At 41.5% G+C, this 15,819-nt stretch overlaps 1 protein-coding gene and 1 long non-coding RNA gene across 4 annotated transcripts in view; one reads left to right on the top strand and one right to left on the bottom strand.

Moving 5' to 3' along the window:
• The window catches only part of palm2akap2 (PALM2 and AKAP2 fusion), a 68,370-nt gene extending 52,790 nt beyond the window's left edge, over positions 1-15,580 (top strand). Inside the window, exons 10-17 of one of the 3 annotated variants that reach the window (XM_086053414.1) lie at positions 4,123-4,344; positions 7,608-7,970; positions 8,118-8,216; positions 8,291-8,392; positions 8,620-10,048; positions 10,409-10,587; positions 11,855-11,893; positions 13,324-15,580. In XM_086053414.1, the coding sequence (XP_085909540.1) occupies positions 4,123-4,344; positions 7,608-7,970; positions 8,118-8,216; positions 8,291-8,392; positions 8,620-10,048; positions 10,409-10,587; positions 11,855-11,893; positions 13,324-13,440 (2,550 nt within the window). In that variant the 3' untranslated portion in view covers positions 13,441-15,580. The remainder of the gene's footprint in view (positions 1-4,122; positions 4,345-7,607; positions 7,971-8,117; positions 8,217-8,290; positions 8,393-8,619; positions 10,049-10,408; positions 10,588-11,854; positions 11,894-13,323) is intronic. The other 2 variants (XM_086053412.1, XM_086053413.1) reach the window with 2 other exon arrangements.
• On the bottom strand, positions 7,877-10,516 carry LOC147135767 (uncharacterized). The gene is made up of 4 exons (XR_015089838.1): positions 10,394-10,516; positions 10,207-10,285; positions 9,087-9,162; positions 7,877-8,902 (listed from the first exon to the last, which is right to left on the bottom strand). It is a non-coding gene; the product is annotated as an uncharacterized LOC147135767 (long non-coding RNA).
• Positions 15,581-15,819: the final 239 nt, after the last annotated feature.

Below are 15,819 nucleotides of genomic sequence, written 5' to 3'. Positions count from 1 at the left end.
AAAAAAGGAAGTGACATCAAAAGTCTGATGAGTCAATCGTAAAGACCCACAATGCAATTTTGAAACGAGACAAATTGTTAAGACTGTAAATGGAAAAATCACTCCAACCCCCACCCAGTCTCAGGCATGATGTGTCGAGTGTTTAAAAAAAAAAAAAAAAAAAAGGCTCTTGATGTGCGTGTTTGTGATTGCAACTTTTGTGCGTCACAGTCGGAGCATAAGAGTTTCCAGATGTGTTTGGGATGGTGACAGCCAGGGAGGGAACTAGCATTTAGACAGCAACAGCTGACTCACGCACATGCACACATGGACCATGTGTCTTTATTTGTCTTGGAATTTCTTCCTACCTTATTGTGTCCCTCAATATTCCTTCATCGCGTCCTCTGCTGAGCTGTATCCAAACCATACGTGAAGTCCGTCTTCCGATAGCTGCATTCTCTGTTTCTGAGCTGATTTCTATTCTTTTAATCGTATTTTTGTAGTTTTAGTCTACTTTTTTTTAAGTCACACTTTCAAGCACGTGGTGACTTCATTGCTACAATGAGTAAGTAAATTAGACTGTAACCCTAAATGAGATGCTTCTTTCTTAGTTTGGTATACTGAAAAAAAAAAAAAAAAACGGGTGTGTTGAATTCACTCAATTGTATTTCGTCGTCTCGATCCCAAAAAATGATCTAGATCCAAATGGAAAGAAAAGCTCTTTCTCTTTGTAGAAAAACTCACTAATTATGTAAAAATAATATTAAAAATGTACTATTTCACCCCAATTTTAAACTGGCTTGCTGATTTATCTGTACCTTCCTAGTACTTGTAGCGCAAATTATTTTAAAAAGTACATTTTCTCTCTACCGACGTGAAATGATATCGCATTTATACAGCACTGGAAAAAAACCTATCATATCATTTGTTTATTTTTGAGGGAAACACTGGAAAATGACATAGGTTGACCACATTTTTAATCATGTGCAACCAAAGTTCTTTTATGAATTAAAAAAAATAAGTAAAGACAAAGAATCCTTTTTTCAATGTGTATGTGTTGAGATAATAGTCAATGAATCAACAATTTGTCAGAAACAATGTGTCGAGTGACTTGAATTGTTGACTCAATGTGCCACTGAGCAAATAGCGTGTACTACTTGGTGATGAACAGCAGAGGCGCTGTTGTTCAGTCTCACCTTTGCTGTCCAAAGGTCACCAGCAATGTTCAGAGATTTACCCATAACATGAAAGTAACTTATCTGATATCGTCTCCGTTTTAAGCAAGCGGCACAGACGTTACTTTCGGGTGTTTCTCAAGCGCGTGTTAGTATCCGACAGCATGAAATCGATTGTGTTTGACTTTATTTATAACTGATGTCTTCCTGCATTCCTACGCTCGTGCGCAAGGACCGCTTGCAACGTTTGCAGGCAGAATACGGTGTCCTTCATCACATTCATTAGTGTTGGAGCTTTGAGTTGGCTGCAGTATGTCTGGAATGTCAGCTCACCTCACAGACACAAACACACACCTGCCGTGCGATGGCGCGCACACACACGCACACACATCAAAGCGCTCCCCTTCCATTATGTTTTTGCTCCGGTTTGTGCGGCAAAATTGCATATGAGACATTCCCATCGTATTCTTTTCCTCGGGCAGTAATAGGATATCCTTCCGCTTCTGCTCGGTCCTGTCTGATAGCTAGCTACACACTCCTTCTACACACGCATTCGAAAAGTACACAAGTGGTCAACCACAACAAGAGAAAAGACTTTAAATGCATCCAAGTGACAGCAGATGCAGTGGCACAATCAACGGTGGAAAATCATTTGACTTGTCGATCTGCAACTGTGAGGCGGAGGGTCGAAGACGATTTTTGAGAAATTGTCAAACGTTGTGGCGACGTGTGCTTTTATACTTCTCACAGCACTCAGTTTATGTGACATGTTTCCATCATGACAGCATTGTGCACTCTGCAAAGTGTCGGTCGGTGTAACCCTTGGGTGTGGCTGCACCTCAGTTCTGACTGCCCATTATGTGCTATGAAGCTATGGAAAAAAAGCCACCAAGGGAACACAGGAACATTTGTTCACATTACACGCCGTACAAATCGAGTGAATATAACTCTCTATAAGAAGGAATAACTTTAGTAATCCAACTATCCTTATAGGATGTTGCAGGTTCAATTGGCATTCTGTACGTTTGGCGGCTCTTTAGATACAAATTCAACAGGAATGCTCCTTTGTTGTGTGTGTTCACACGGATAGTTTAGCAAACAGCTCTTAACTTTTGCGTCTGTGCAATATTGTCCAACAATGACTGTGTGACTTCTTTTTTTTTTTTAACTCATCACTGCCATTGACGAATTCACGTGTGTTTTCATAGTCTGGCCGTTCAATCCCAGGAATTTATTTATATTTTTTTTCATTTTTTTTTTTTCAAACGTTAGGGTAAAAGAGAGTCTGAAAATGTCTGGCAGTGAATGAGTTAATAGCTATTACTTTTGACATTGCGTTGGACTTCATGAGACAGTGTGACAGTTCCCATGACTGAGCAAAATGGGTCACCAAGATGCCCTCAGGGATTGATTTGTCCTTAAACGTTCTGAAAACCAGAAGATATTTACGGGAGATTTTTGTTAAGTGTATGACAGAGATGTGGAAAGGCAGCGTTTATAATCCGCCATGTGACTGCACTCTTTCCTTAATAATCCCAGAACGTAGGAAGGAAGGAAAAGAATGAGCTCAGCAGGAGAGCGGACACGAGCCAAATAACAGAAAGGGAAAGAAGGGGTATAAGCCTGTTCCTTTGAGGCAACACTTCCTTTGTCAAGGGATTTTTCTTTAGCCAAGTGGGCTTTCGGTGCTTTAAAACTGTTTTCAATTTTCAGTTCAAGTGCTACACAAGAAATATGGTTCCTCCCCAGGACTCGAACATTTTGATATAGCATTGAAGAGCACAAAATGTATTTATCAAAAGTGATATGAAACATAAAATTGGCTGCTAGACCACTCATAGATGATCAACCCTACAGTATACATTTGACAGTCAGAAACTGCAAACAAAAAAAACACAAAAAAAACAAAACAAAAAAAAAAGAATCCATACTGGACTTGTTTTGGGTTCTAAACCAAAGTTTGTGAACAAGTGCACTAAACAACTGAAAAATGTCTGAATGACGTGCGAACATGTCAAAGCAATTTGAGCATCATTTGAACGCAACTTTAAAGTGGAAGTCAACCCACACAATTTTTTTTCAAGAAAATGTTCTATGCAGGCCCACGAGCTGAAACAAGGCTTATATGAGTTAAGCAGCAGAATCCACCCGTTTTTAGCCCTCTCCGGGGGCGGCCATTTTGTCACTTCCTTTGGCTAAAAATGACATCACGGTTGCTCAGGGCTCAGGAAACGACCAATCATGGCTAACCTGTTTTCTGAAGCTGAGCCATGATTGGTCATCAGGGTGTGTGATGTCATTTTCGGTCAATAGAAGTGAGAAAATGGCTGCCCCCAGAGTGGATTTTGTTGCTTAACTCATGTTCCATAAACAAAATAATAATCAGAATGCTGTGTTTCAACCAATGGGCCTGCATAGAACATATTCGTTAAAAAAAAATATGTTTGGGTTAATAGGAAATCTCAAGCCAACAGTGACCCAGTTCACTGAGGTGATGCTCATTAAAGTTTCATACAGAGAAAAAGTCAACAAGCTTTCTTGTGAAAGTCAACATCTCCTAAAAATCAAGTGTGAGCACACAAGGCGTTAAAAAAGAAAAGCCAACAGAGCTTGTTTGTTTGTGACTTGTAGTGAATGAAAAAGGTCCACAACTGGGCTTCTGTGAGGTCTAGAATGCGTTAGGTACAAAACCTGATTGGGAACCGATACTTCGATACACTCAAAATGATGTGAACTTGAATTCTGGCAGTTGTGCTTGAGAAAAACAGACATTTGATGCAGGGACTTATTTCTGGCCACTATTTTGAATTGTGAAAGTCTCAATGCAGACCACACTAAAGTGATGTTTCTTGTCAAAGTGGTTATTAACAACTCCTTTCCAGGTTTCTAAAATCATGAGGATCATTTGACTTATAATGTGCAGCATTTAATTGTTTCTGCCCCTTTTTTTTTTTTGTTTGTTTCACAGCAATCGTGGCAGGCACCCGAGGATGTCAGTGGCACAATACCGAAGGAGCGAGCCTTGAAGAGTGTCACTTTCCAGGAATCAGTCAGCATCATCACTGACGGACCGCTAATCATGGAGGTGGAAAGCCAGCAGATTCAGCGTGGCTGTCTCAGCAGATCAAGTGTTCAAGGTCAAAGTGCAGTCGAGTTGAAGGTGGAGACCTCCGACAGTGATGTAGAACAGGTATGCAAACTCTCACCAGATGGGCACGAATTTATGTACTGTAAGTGTCTCAGTTTGTACCCTCAAAGTCAGGCTCCACCTGGAAATATATATATATATATATATATATATATATATTTTTTTTTTAAATCAGAATGCATAAAACATCTGGGGAAGGTGAGATCTATTTGACATTGCAGAGGCTCTGCGGACTATGGCTTGTGCTCTAAAATGTGACTACAAGAATGTCAGGAAAAGTCTACTAGAACAGCTCAACTTTTTTGTGGTTAATCAGAGGCACTTTAAATGGAATCGGTTAAGTCTGAACAACCACGTCCGATTATAATGTTGTTTTGGTCCGTTTTTTTTTTTAATCAAGCTGTACAGGCTGTAGAGCACACTAACGGTGAAAAAAGTTCAGATATTATTTTTATATCACAAAAAAAAAAACCCTGACATGTCAAAAGGGGTGTGTAGACTTTTTATATCCACAGTATATAAACATTCGATGAAAAATTCTGAATACAAAATGTAATATTGCAACAAACGATGTGAGGCAATGAATAGCGTGAATGCAATGTAGAACTTCAACTTCTTGAAGAAACAAACGCTACAAGTGCACCGCATTTAAAAAAGAAAATGTAACAATTACATACGTAGGGGTTTTTGTGATGTGTACCAATGTGACATCACAAGTATACATTTTTATCACATTCTGCTAAAACTGCATTTTTGCAACTCTTTCAAAGGAAAGACCACATTAAGCATAACAGTTATTTCAACGTCATTATTTACATAGAGTCTAATTTTCAAAATTTTACTTTTGCATCCAAGATAAGAGATGGCTATCATAATTTGACATTTTGCTGTCAAGGTCCTAATCCTTTATCACCAAGGCCCTTTCCAGAATTTACGGATCACTCAACCGGAACCATTTGATTATTATCCTGACGGATCTCGATTAATTCCTTCTTTAGGTCCCCCCACATTGTCTCGTTGAAGACGAGATCATACGTGTCCTCCGATAACGTGTCGCTCTCATTCTTTTCATCGCTGTCATCGGACAATGAATCACTGGTGTTGTCAGATAATGTATCACCTGAGGAAAAAGAATCACTGAGCTCCACGGGACTTGTATTGCCGCTCTTCACCATGAATCGGCAACCTACTTGAAAGGGATTGTTGACTTGCTGCAGTTGATCGCCATTGAGCGATATTCCGCCATCGTTTTCCCTGACAATCTGGGTCCTCAGACGCTTTTCCCAAAAGCTACTGTATCCCGTTTCATGTAGTTTTTCAGGCATATTGGCCTCAGCGTCTTTCTTTTTACTCTCCGTTTGGACCTCATTGGTCAAATATTCCACCTGGTCCCAGAGGATCTTGTTCTCATTCCCTTCCGACTTCAGCTTGGCAGACAAGTCTGCTAATTTTTGTCCTTGACAGTTGATCTGTTCCTTTGCCATTTTGAGCTGAGCTTTCAGGTCTTTGACCTGATTCTCCAGCGACTTCTTTCCTTCCTCATTGAAAGCATTGACGAGCTTCTGCTTGGCAGAGTTATACCTGCCACAGGCCAATTCCCTCACTCGTGACAGCATTTTCTCTTGCGCTCACATGAAAGTGTTGAACCGAATTGTTGGAAAGTGTTGGAAGTGAACTAATTTTGATCTGTCAGCCATTACTACATTAGTACGGTTTTGCACATTTACACACCGTGTGAAACGCATACAGAGCTGTGATGTCGTCATTCAAATGACATCACAAACCTTTGTGAAGTCATACCTTCTCAGTTCCATGGTTTCACTGACATCGCCATGACAACTTGTCGTGTGATTAAAGGATTACGGCACCTGTGGTGCCAAATGCTTGGACTTTGATCAGTCCTCGCTCTATAGCATGTACGGATTTTACTTATTTTTTGTCGATAATTAAAATATTTTATAGATTTTTTTTCAAGGATACCCCACCTTTTTTTGTAGGAAAAATATAGAATGTTTATCAGTGTTTTTTGAAGAATTGTTTGGGTTTGAAATGATAAAATTATATATTTTCCCCAGTGTGTGGATTTTCAATATTTGCAGACTTTTTTATTCACCCTCATCTGAACCTCATTGACTGCTTATAGTAAAGTTTTGATGAAAAGCAATAATATTTAGCCCTAGCATTAGGCTTTATCTGCAACTGTGCCAAAATTGCATCTAGAATATTACTAATTATTATCCTTTGCATTAACCTACTTCTGAAAGTACATAATTTATTTTATTTTTTTTTTCAGAAATTGCATCCCTAATAACAGCTTTATAAGGGCAACTTCATGGGACCCAAAGTGTGATTGGCATAGCATAGAATAGAAATGTAAAAAGGCAATCTAAGAACCTTTTCTTCATCACAACCTGTTGTAGCATTTTACAATCATTCAACCGGAGCCATCTGGCTATGGTTTTGCCGCTTTTCACCGACTTCTTTTTGTGATTTATCCCACAAGCAATCCTCCTTGAAAACCAGATGTGTGTCCTCAAAAACCTTATAGCTTGAGTTCAAAAGCAATCTGTTTGGATCTGTTTTCTCTTGAGGCCGTTGAGGAATATTTTTGTTGTCTGCTTTCGGGATCCTCTGACGCTTTTCCATAAAGCTCTCTGTTTCCTGTAATTTTGGAGGCAGCCTCACCTTATTGTCCTTTTTACTTCCAGTTTTTACCTCACTGGTCAAATATTCCACCTGGTCCCAGAGAATCTTGTTCTCCTTCCCTTACGACTTCAACTTGGCAGACAGGTCTGCTCATTTTTGCCCTTGATTGTTTATCTGCTCATTTGCCAACTGAAGCGGAGTCTTCAGGTCCTTTAGGTGATTCTTCAGGGCATTTTTCTCCTCAAAGAAAACATTGCGTAGCTTCTGCTTTGTCACTTGGTACCTTCCAAATGCTGCCTCCTTCATTCGAGACAACATATTGAATTGCTCACCGCGGCCATCAAAGCCTTGCCATGAAAAATAGACTAAAGACGGACCGCAGACAAAAGCCGGATTAAATACGTGGGCGTCCGACTATGCTTAGCACGTCTATTTTAAAAATGTTCCCGTCATTTGTCAACTGTCAGCAAAACGGGCATCCGTCATAGGCGGATTGACGGACCGGTCCATCACATAGACGGAATGCCCAGCTCTGCAAATAGCAAAAAGCGTTTTCAAGAAATGATAACCGTGGACATCCACACAGGTATTGAAGTTCTTGCACAAGACTGCATCCCCTATGTCAACTCTAATTTGATTCTTTTATTATCTGTTCTTAGGAGATCCGCTACCTGGATCAGGTACTGGATGCGGCCTCAGAAACACCCACCAATGGAAACTCCTCCCCATCTGCATACACCAAACCCATCAGCATAGATGGAACGTATTCGTCCGTGTGTGTGTCCAATTCCTCTCCTGGTTGTCATCAGCCAATCGTTGTGGAGGGGCCAAGACAAACCACCTTCCTACATCCGGATGAATCCAGTGTGAAAACCAACGGGCATATTCCGACAGAAGAATCGAGCCACAGCGGTGCAAAGTTTGAGCTGAGAGCTTTTCAGGAGGACAAAAGGCCGGCAAAACTCTTCACGCCAGGAGAAGAGCAGCACGTCAGAGTGACGAGGAGACGAAATCCAGATGAGGTAATTGGTCATGTAATCAGCTATAACGGTTCAGAAACCACAAGTATTGTGTATTTTAATTCGTGTTGTGTTGCTGAAAAGCCTTTGAGTATACGTTATTTGTGATCATTGCCGCACCAAGCACTCAAGGTTTTGTCCGTCCAACAGGTCCAAGAGTTGGAGCGTGAGCGTCAGGAGCTGATCCGAGACCAGGCAGTGAAGAAAAACCCTGGCATCGCTCAACGTTGGTGGAACCCTCCACAAGAGGTAGTTAACTATTGAATGTTTATTTTGTAGTATTAAAACACTCATTGATAGGATCTTTGGTTGATTTATTTAAGGTTCCCTTGGAGGAGCAGCTGGACCCCGAACAGCTCGAGTCCCTTCGAAAATACCAAGAGAGAAAAACGCAGAAACAGAATTCATCTTATCCATACACACAGGTAGAAAACTGTACACACGAGCAATAAGCACCATACCGCATTGCAGTTTCCATCTGGACAGTAATGAATGTGAATTGGGTTGCTGAATAAAAGAAAAACTGCCAAATATATGTAATATTGGATACATGGTAAGCGCTTGATTCCTGTCTCATGTTAAGGATTTGTTGACCTTTTTTATTCGATGATGATTGCTTTCTGACTTTCAGTCTTCTCATCCCTAATGGCAGCCTCAAGTCACTGGACCTCCCACGCTGGTTACCTTTGACCCGGAGTTGATGAGGAAGGAAGACATTGTGGAAAAAAAGATTGACTTCTCATCTGCCAGAAAGCAATTCCTGCAAGCCCAAGTGACCAAGAATTCCATAGCTCCTCACATATACTCAGCCAGACCCTTCTCCAAGTCCGTACCCAAGGGCAACCATGGGAGCGGCAATGTTGTTCCAGAAACCGGAGAGTGTCATGTGACCTGGTCTGATGAAGGCATTGCAGGAGAATTTACCAGTGTTCGCGCTGTAATGACAAATGTAAGTGATGAAGAGGAAGGGAAGAGCCAGTTTCCCCAAAGTTATCACCCCGAGGAGTCAGACTCAGGTTTGGAAGAGTTATCAGTCCGCTCTCAGGACACAACAGTGTTTAGCTTGGATAATGTTTCAGACAGTGGCGCCTCACTTCCACCGACACCACTGCCACTTACCCCGGTGTCACCATCCACTCCTCAGCCGACGACGCCAGTCAACGGGCGAAACACTGGCAGTGCAGCAGAGGGCGACCTGGAATACCAAGCAGAAGTCCTTGTCCAAAATGTTATCCAAAATGCCCTCTCGACAAACGGCGATGACTGGCAGTCTTCTCTCCCGAACTTAGATTCTTCACAAATGAGCAGCCCTGTGTCTCCATCCTCTGCATCAACAACCAGTCCAGTGCCAGTATCTCCCTACCCTCCGTCTTTTGGGGAATCTGACCATCTGCAGTCGTCCCCTGTCTCCTCCAGTGATGCCACATCTAACCCTTCCCCGCAGCCAGATCGGCTGCCAGAGGAAGAGGATGCTTCCCAAATGAAGCCTAAAAAAACACCAGATGATCTGCAGCAACCGTCATCCTCATCCAGTCCAACTCAGTCATCACAATCATCTCCAATTCCTTCTCAGCCGATCTCTCCCCCACAGAGACCCAAAGTGGGAGGACCAAGGATCAAAATCCAGTCTTCTTACACCAGAGCACTTGCTTCCTCAGCCTCAGTTGCTCCGGCTTCTTGCCCTGTGAACACAGCTAATGTACCCAGGCCAGCCACAGTCTGCCGTCCCCCTTCCCCTCCAAGCCCTGAAAAATCTGATTTCAGCTACTTCAGTAAGTACTCTGAAGCAGCTGAACTGCGTAGCACAGCAGCGGCAACAAAAGGCCCCGAGGTGGAAGTGGCGAGCGGACCATTCCGCCTTCGCTCCAAGAAACAGCGAACGTTGTCCATGATCGAGGAGGAGATCCGAGCAGCTCAGCAGCGAGAGGAGGAACTGAAGAAACAGAGGGAAGCGCAACCTTCTGTTATTCCTCAAGTTCCTGCGAGAACAGGGGTGCGGAAAACCACCTTATCTCCGGCGGACAAGTTGAAGAGTAACAGCCTGCCAACGAGACTCACGCTGACATCAAGGACAGCACCAGGTTAGTTAACGCACTTCCTGTGTGACACCTGGGCCAAGATGGCTGACTAACCAACACAAATGGAGTTCACATCACGGTTTATGTTAGTATGTAAGTTTATAACTAGCTACGGGATTCGTAGACATTCCAAATTGTACGGTGGTTTCATTCGAGCTGACCTTTTTACGTAGAAGATGCAGAGGTCAGGGTGAGATGAGGACGGTTGCTCGCAGTGGCGACCCCTGAATACCGGTTCAGCTGATACAGAAATGTGTCGGTCCACGTCAAAACAGTGATCATTACTATCCCGAATGGATATTCAAAATGAATTTTAGACCTAGTTGTGTGCTTCATGTAACCACTTACCTTTTTGCGCCGTAGGAAAGATAGAGAAGGTTCGACCTGCCCCGCCTGTCTCACCTTCGCCGTCAGAAGGAGCGCTGTCTGACGCCGGCAGTGAGGACTCCGGAGGATCTCGGCCCAAAAACTTCATGCAGACACTCATGGAAGACTATGAAACACACAAGGTGAAGAGGAGGGAGAAAATGGAGGACAACAGTGTAAGTATTCCTAGCATGTATTCATTCACAGAACTGGGCACTTGACCCTATCCGTCCTCGTCCTTTTAAAGCACTTCCGTCCTTACATTCCGTCGATCCGCAGAGGGTACGCGTGTGTAGTGTCCCAATTCTGCAAAGTGCTCTGTCTTCCCGCCCCCTTTGCGCCCTTGTTCCACACTTCGGCTAATCCCGCATCGATGGCCCCTAAACCGAAGCATGTTACCCACAATTCATTGCGGATTTGACCAAAATAGTGGGAAACTGACGACATTCTGTGGAATTCCTGTACCTGTGCCGAAAACTCTTCAAGTGTAAATATTCGATTATTACAAAGTTTATCATATGTATGTGTAATTTCAATCGATGTTTTGAAGTCACCGTTTACCTACGTATTTTGTCCTGGTTTAGCTGCCGTATTTAGCAATCTTCTGCCCGTAGTCCAAAACTATGGAGACATAACGCTATCAACTGGAAGACCGAGCCCGAGTTTTACTTTACGACTACTTTACAGAATTTTTAATATAATTTTAAACAGCAAAATTGCCAAAACAACAACCCGTGCCGCCATGCTCGCTGACACAGGGAGTAAGTCGATGACGTACACTTGTAACCTGCGCCCTCGAACCCTTCGTGCACTTCGACTACGTGTGCACTTCAACCAAGACCGTAGGGTGCAATCTGTGGGTATTGGGATTGGGCCCTCGTCCTCCGTCCTTCCATCCGTCCACAAAATGGGCGTCCGTCAGTCCCTGGGACAGAATGCCCAGCTCTGTTCATTCATATGCACGTGCAAAGCCAGGTGAAGATAAAGAGATTCTTCCTTCCCTGTAGGAAGTTAATATTCACAGCTGTGTAGAAAATGAAATGCCCGGAGCGTGGTTTGCACAGTAATTATTTCATTTCTGCTTGGTCTTGAAAATGTAATAACTGTATGTTAAGAAACATCAGGGTGTATTAGGCAACAAGTCATATGCCATATACTCTCTGGACTGTGTTGGGCTTTATAAGGATTCGTCATTTCACTGGCTTCACTTTCATTTCTAGTCTCAGCATGTGCCAAAACGATAGTAAACCAATGGAAATTTCCCAGCCTTGAAGCAGGAAATGAAAGTAGCAGACAGAAGGTTTTGTTGGACCGAGTTTTTAATAAAACTGTTGAGATCCCATTTTTTAGATATTGTATGTAAGATTATTGTCCACCATTGTTGTCCATTGTGCCGTGTGTTGACTTTGTGTACTGTTGCTTTCTCTCCTGCTGGTCGCTCAGTATGCCCGTTTGTTGCTGGCTAATGAGGTAACCACTGAGGTACCTGACGCACACCAAAAACCTGATCACTACCTTTACCCGCAGACCTGGGAATCACTGAACTATATCTGTATAATCTGAAGATAATTTAGTTCGAATGTCAGATCAAAAGTAGGAATGTACTGAGGGTTTAAAATCAATGAATGCCTTGATGCCATTACACTAGCCACTTATCACTATTCTTCTATCAAGTTATGATTCCTTTATTTAGTCTCTTTGGCATAAAATCACTGCAATAAACATAACCATTTGTATGTAGTCTTAATTGATTATTATTTATTAATTAATTTCTTTATAGTGAATATGACCTTTGTCTCCAAAGCTAAATGTGTCCCAGGTCTGTGTGTGGTCTCCCTGTTGTCATTCTACTGTGGTGTTGCTGATGCATGTGCTTGTTGTTGATTTGGAAAAACCTTTAACCAGCCCACCTCGTTGAATGGACGGTAGAATAAGATTAAACCAATTGACACGTTCAGTTATCAGACATCATGTTTCCTTGTTAGTTATTTATGTCACAAATTAATCTCTTTACACTGCAGCGTTGGTGCTTTAGGAGGAAATGTGGCGATGTATAAGGTTCGTAGCAGCACTTGAGTAGAATTTTCTTCATGAATTTGATGTTATACTGGCAGATATGTACAAATGCTGATACAAACACAAAAATACAAACACTTTGATTAAACCGCCTGCCATCAATTGACTGTCCAGCATCATGAGGTACTTTAAAAGGGACTCTTTCAGTTTTAGTTTGCCATAGCCAAAGGCAAAATTGTTTACGATTAATTCATCGATTAAGCTGAGTGCTGTGAAAGTCATCACGTGTGTCAGAGACCGTTAATTCGCCGCTATCTTAACCTGGATTCCGACACACATTTGCTGTCCTTGATGATGCACTAGTGTGTGTTGGCCTTGGCACGTGTGTGTGTATGTGTGTCGGGGGTGCACCTGATTAAGCATGACGCACTTGAGAGATGATGATCAAATATCTTGTTTTTATTCCCAGGCACAAACGGGGGCTTTATCGTGGGGGGGAGAAATGCTGATTCATCTCTGTAGATTATAATGTCGACGGAAAACTATGTTCACTTCAAAAAGTGACGTTCATAAATGAGCTCCACTCCTGAGTGGCAGTTTGAGATCCAAAAGCGTGCATAGGTTCATTGAAGACACTAAATTGTACATAGTTGTGAATAGTTTGTTTATATGATGAGGATAAGTGGCATAGAAAATGAATGCAATGGGTCCCACCCCCCCGAGTGCCTCGTGGTAGCTGTAGCGAGTTTGTCCAGTGAACCAAGAGCTCCCTCTGTGGTTGACAATGCATGGTGAAGTCAAACCGGCATTTTTGATTATGCTCCCGATAGGAAGCATTGAACAACAAAGTGATTTTTCTGATTTTTTTTTTTTGTTTGTTTGTTTGTTTTCAACAGGTGTTGGAGGCCACTCGCATCACCCGGAGGAAAAGTGACATGGCACTGAAGTGGGAAGCCGGTATCTACGCCAATGAGGATGGAGAAGAGGAGGAAGAAGAGGAGGAGGAAGAGTGAAAATAGGATGTGGGGGGGAAAGGACAGGCAGGGGAAGCAGTATTTATTTTCTTCTTAGTGTTCTGATGATCGCATGCTCTTCTGGTCTGACCAGTGGAGCTCAATGAAGAAGTGTATCCATTTTTGGACGTGGATTCTGAAAGTGTAACAGAATGTAGATGATGTGAGTATGTGAGACAAAAGCAAGGTGATGCAAAAGACAAGTTGCATTCAAGATGCAACATTTGGAGTTGTGGATGCCAAGTATTCATAGGAGGAAACGTGGATGTATAGATTTTTTTAAAAAAAGGAGGTTTTTTTTTTTTTTTTTTAGAAAGGTTGCCTGAAAGTCCCTGAAGGTCTTGTGTGCTTGACAACCACCAATAATCCACTGAATACATGAGTCTGGCATGTTTGTGAGGCCATGTTCCATCTTGAGGGCCTCCTCTGCCCTCGACTCAGACGCATGACGTGATGATGATTTAATCCCGTATTGCCGCAATTTGAGTCATAGAGAGAACAAGAAGCAACGATAGATAGAAGTTTGTCCATATTCAGTATTATTTAGTGACTTCATCAGTGTGAGATTTAAAGAGGAAGGAAAAAAAAGGTCATGTTTGTGCATCAGGTGTTTTTGAGCAGGCTGTATAACAGTATACAGCGTATACACTATATACCGGTCCTCTAAAATCACTTATTTTACCTTTGGTTTGTTGACAGTGTCTTTTGTAGGCAGTTGTTGTATTATACTGAGGTAGGATTATGTATTTGACAGATGCACATTTATTCCAGTGTACTTATTATACTTGCTCGCTGGCCACGGTGTGATGGCAAATGTTTAAAAGAACTAAGACGTTTTATAAAAAGTTGGGAGAGAACCAGTTTGCCTATTAAAGGAAATTATATTTGTCACTCTACAACAAATAATGAAATCCACCCGACAATGATCTGGGATGAATGTAAAACCCAGTTTCATGTTCAAAACAGCAAACGGGAGCACAAGGAATGAATCCTAATTACCAGTGTTTATACTTTGGTGTGTGTTTCTATACCACTTGAACTGAAAAGTAGCAGGAATATCCTACTCTTGTCTTTTTTTCTGATTGTGTAACCCCCCCCCCAGCACGCGAATGTCAAGAAGATGGTGAGAATGCTTTTAAACCAAAGGTCACCATTTTGATCTGCCAGAGTGTCTTGTCCAAGTGTCCTTCAGATAGACACTGACCTGTCTGCCCCTCGATGCTCAGCGACAAAGCAATGCAAACACAACCTGAGGTTTTGTGCTCACTATAGTGAACATTGTAGTTAACTTAGACACAACAAGCCCTGATTGTATTTATTAAGATGATCACGTATCTGGAAATATTTTTTTTTTTAATCTGTTCTGTCCAAGCAACCAGGAGTGAAAGTGAAAGCGAGTGAAAAAAGAAAAAAGAATTGGTTCACAAGCTCCCTATTATTGCTTTTACACATGTGATAATATATTAAATGAGAAATATTTAAATGACGTCCCTTTTGAGGTAATGATAATGCAATAAGACACAAGTGCAGGACAAACGGCAAAGTTAAGCCTACCAAGTGTTGACAAATCTGTTATTTAGAGGTTTCTTAAAAGGTATTTCAAACACTTCTTGAGTTGATGTGGGGTATTTAAAAAAAAAAAAAAAAAAAATGCACTTCAGGATGAATCATTTGAATTTTATGGTAATTTTATTGGCTTATTCAAATGCACTCGGAGCATCAGTTGCTTCTTATGCTTGACTTTTATCAATTTTAGCCACAAATGCTTTTTTAGTTTGTTTATTGTAGCTAAATTCTCCCGCATACTGTCCCTTGATTGTGCTTCACATGAACTGCATTAAATGTGGTTGGAATTTTCACAGCATAGGTAACAGGATGAATATGCAGCTTTTTCATTGTTTGACTTCTTGATGCAGAGATGATTTATTTATCTTTTGAAAAGCTGGTAGCTTGTTTTTTTTACCCTCCGAGTCGCATCAGTGTGTGACGATGCAATTTTACGATCGAGATTATAACCTCTGTCCTTATGTTAACCACTCGTATGTTCATATTGTGCTCCACTTTATAGCACATGTACGGATCACAGTTATTCGCCTATTATACATATTATAAATATTTTCTCATTAAATACAAAACTTGACAGTTTTCTGAGTGGTTATTTGTTGGTGCCAGGGTGTCTATTGGCATTTTGATTAAAACATGCATTCTGATATAGAATATAAGTACCTGATTTTTAAAGCTGTATAAAATGTAATTACTGAAAATTAGGTCACTTAATGAACTTTTGCATCCCAAAGAAATGGATAAGTGAGAGTTTATGAAGATAGTTATCGAGTATTCTATCATGTTTTTACAGGTATGGATACATACAAGTCACTT

This window comes from Filicampus tigris, chromosome 15 (assembly GCF_054856515.1).
Source record: "Filicampus tigris isolate MCC_2025a chromosome 15, RoL_Ftig_1.0, whole genome shotgun sequence".
NCBI classification, from domain to species: Eukaryota; Metazoa; Chordata; class Actinopteri; order Syngnathiformes; family Syngnathidae; genus Filicampus; species Filicampus tigris.
Note: the sequence above shows the minus strand (reverse complement) of the source record. Positions and strands in the feature narration are given on the sequence as shown.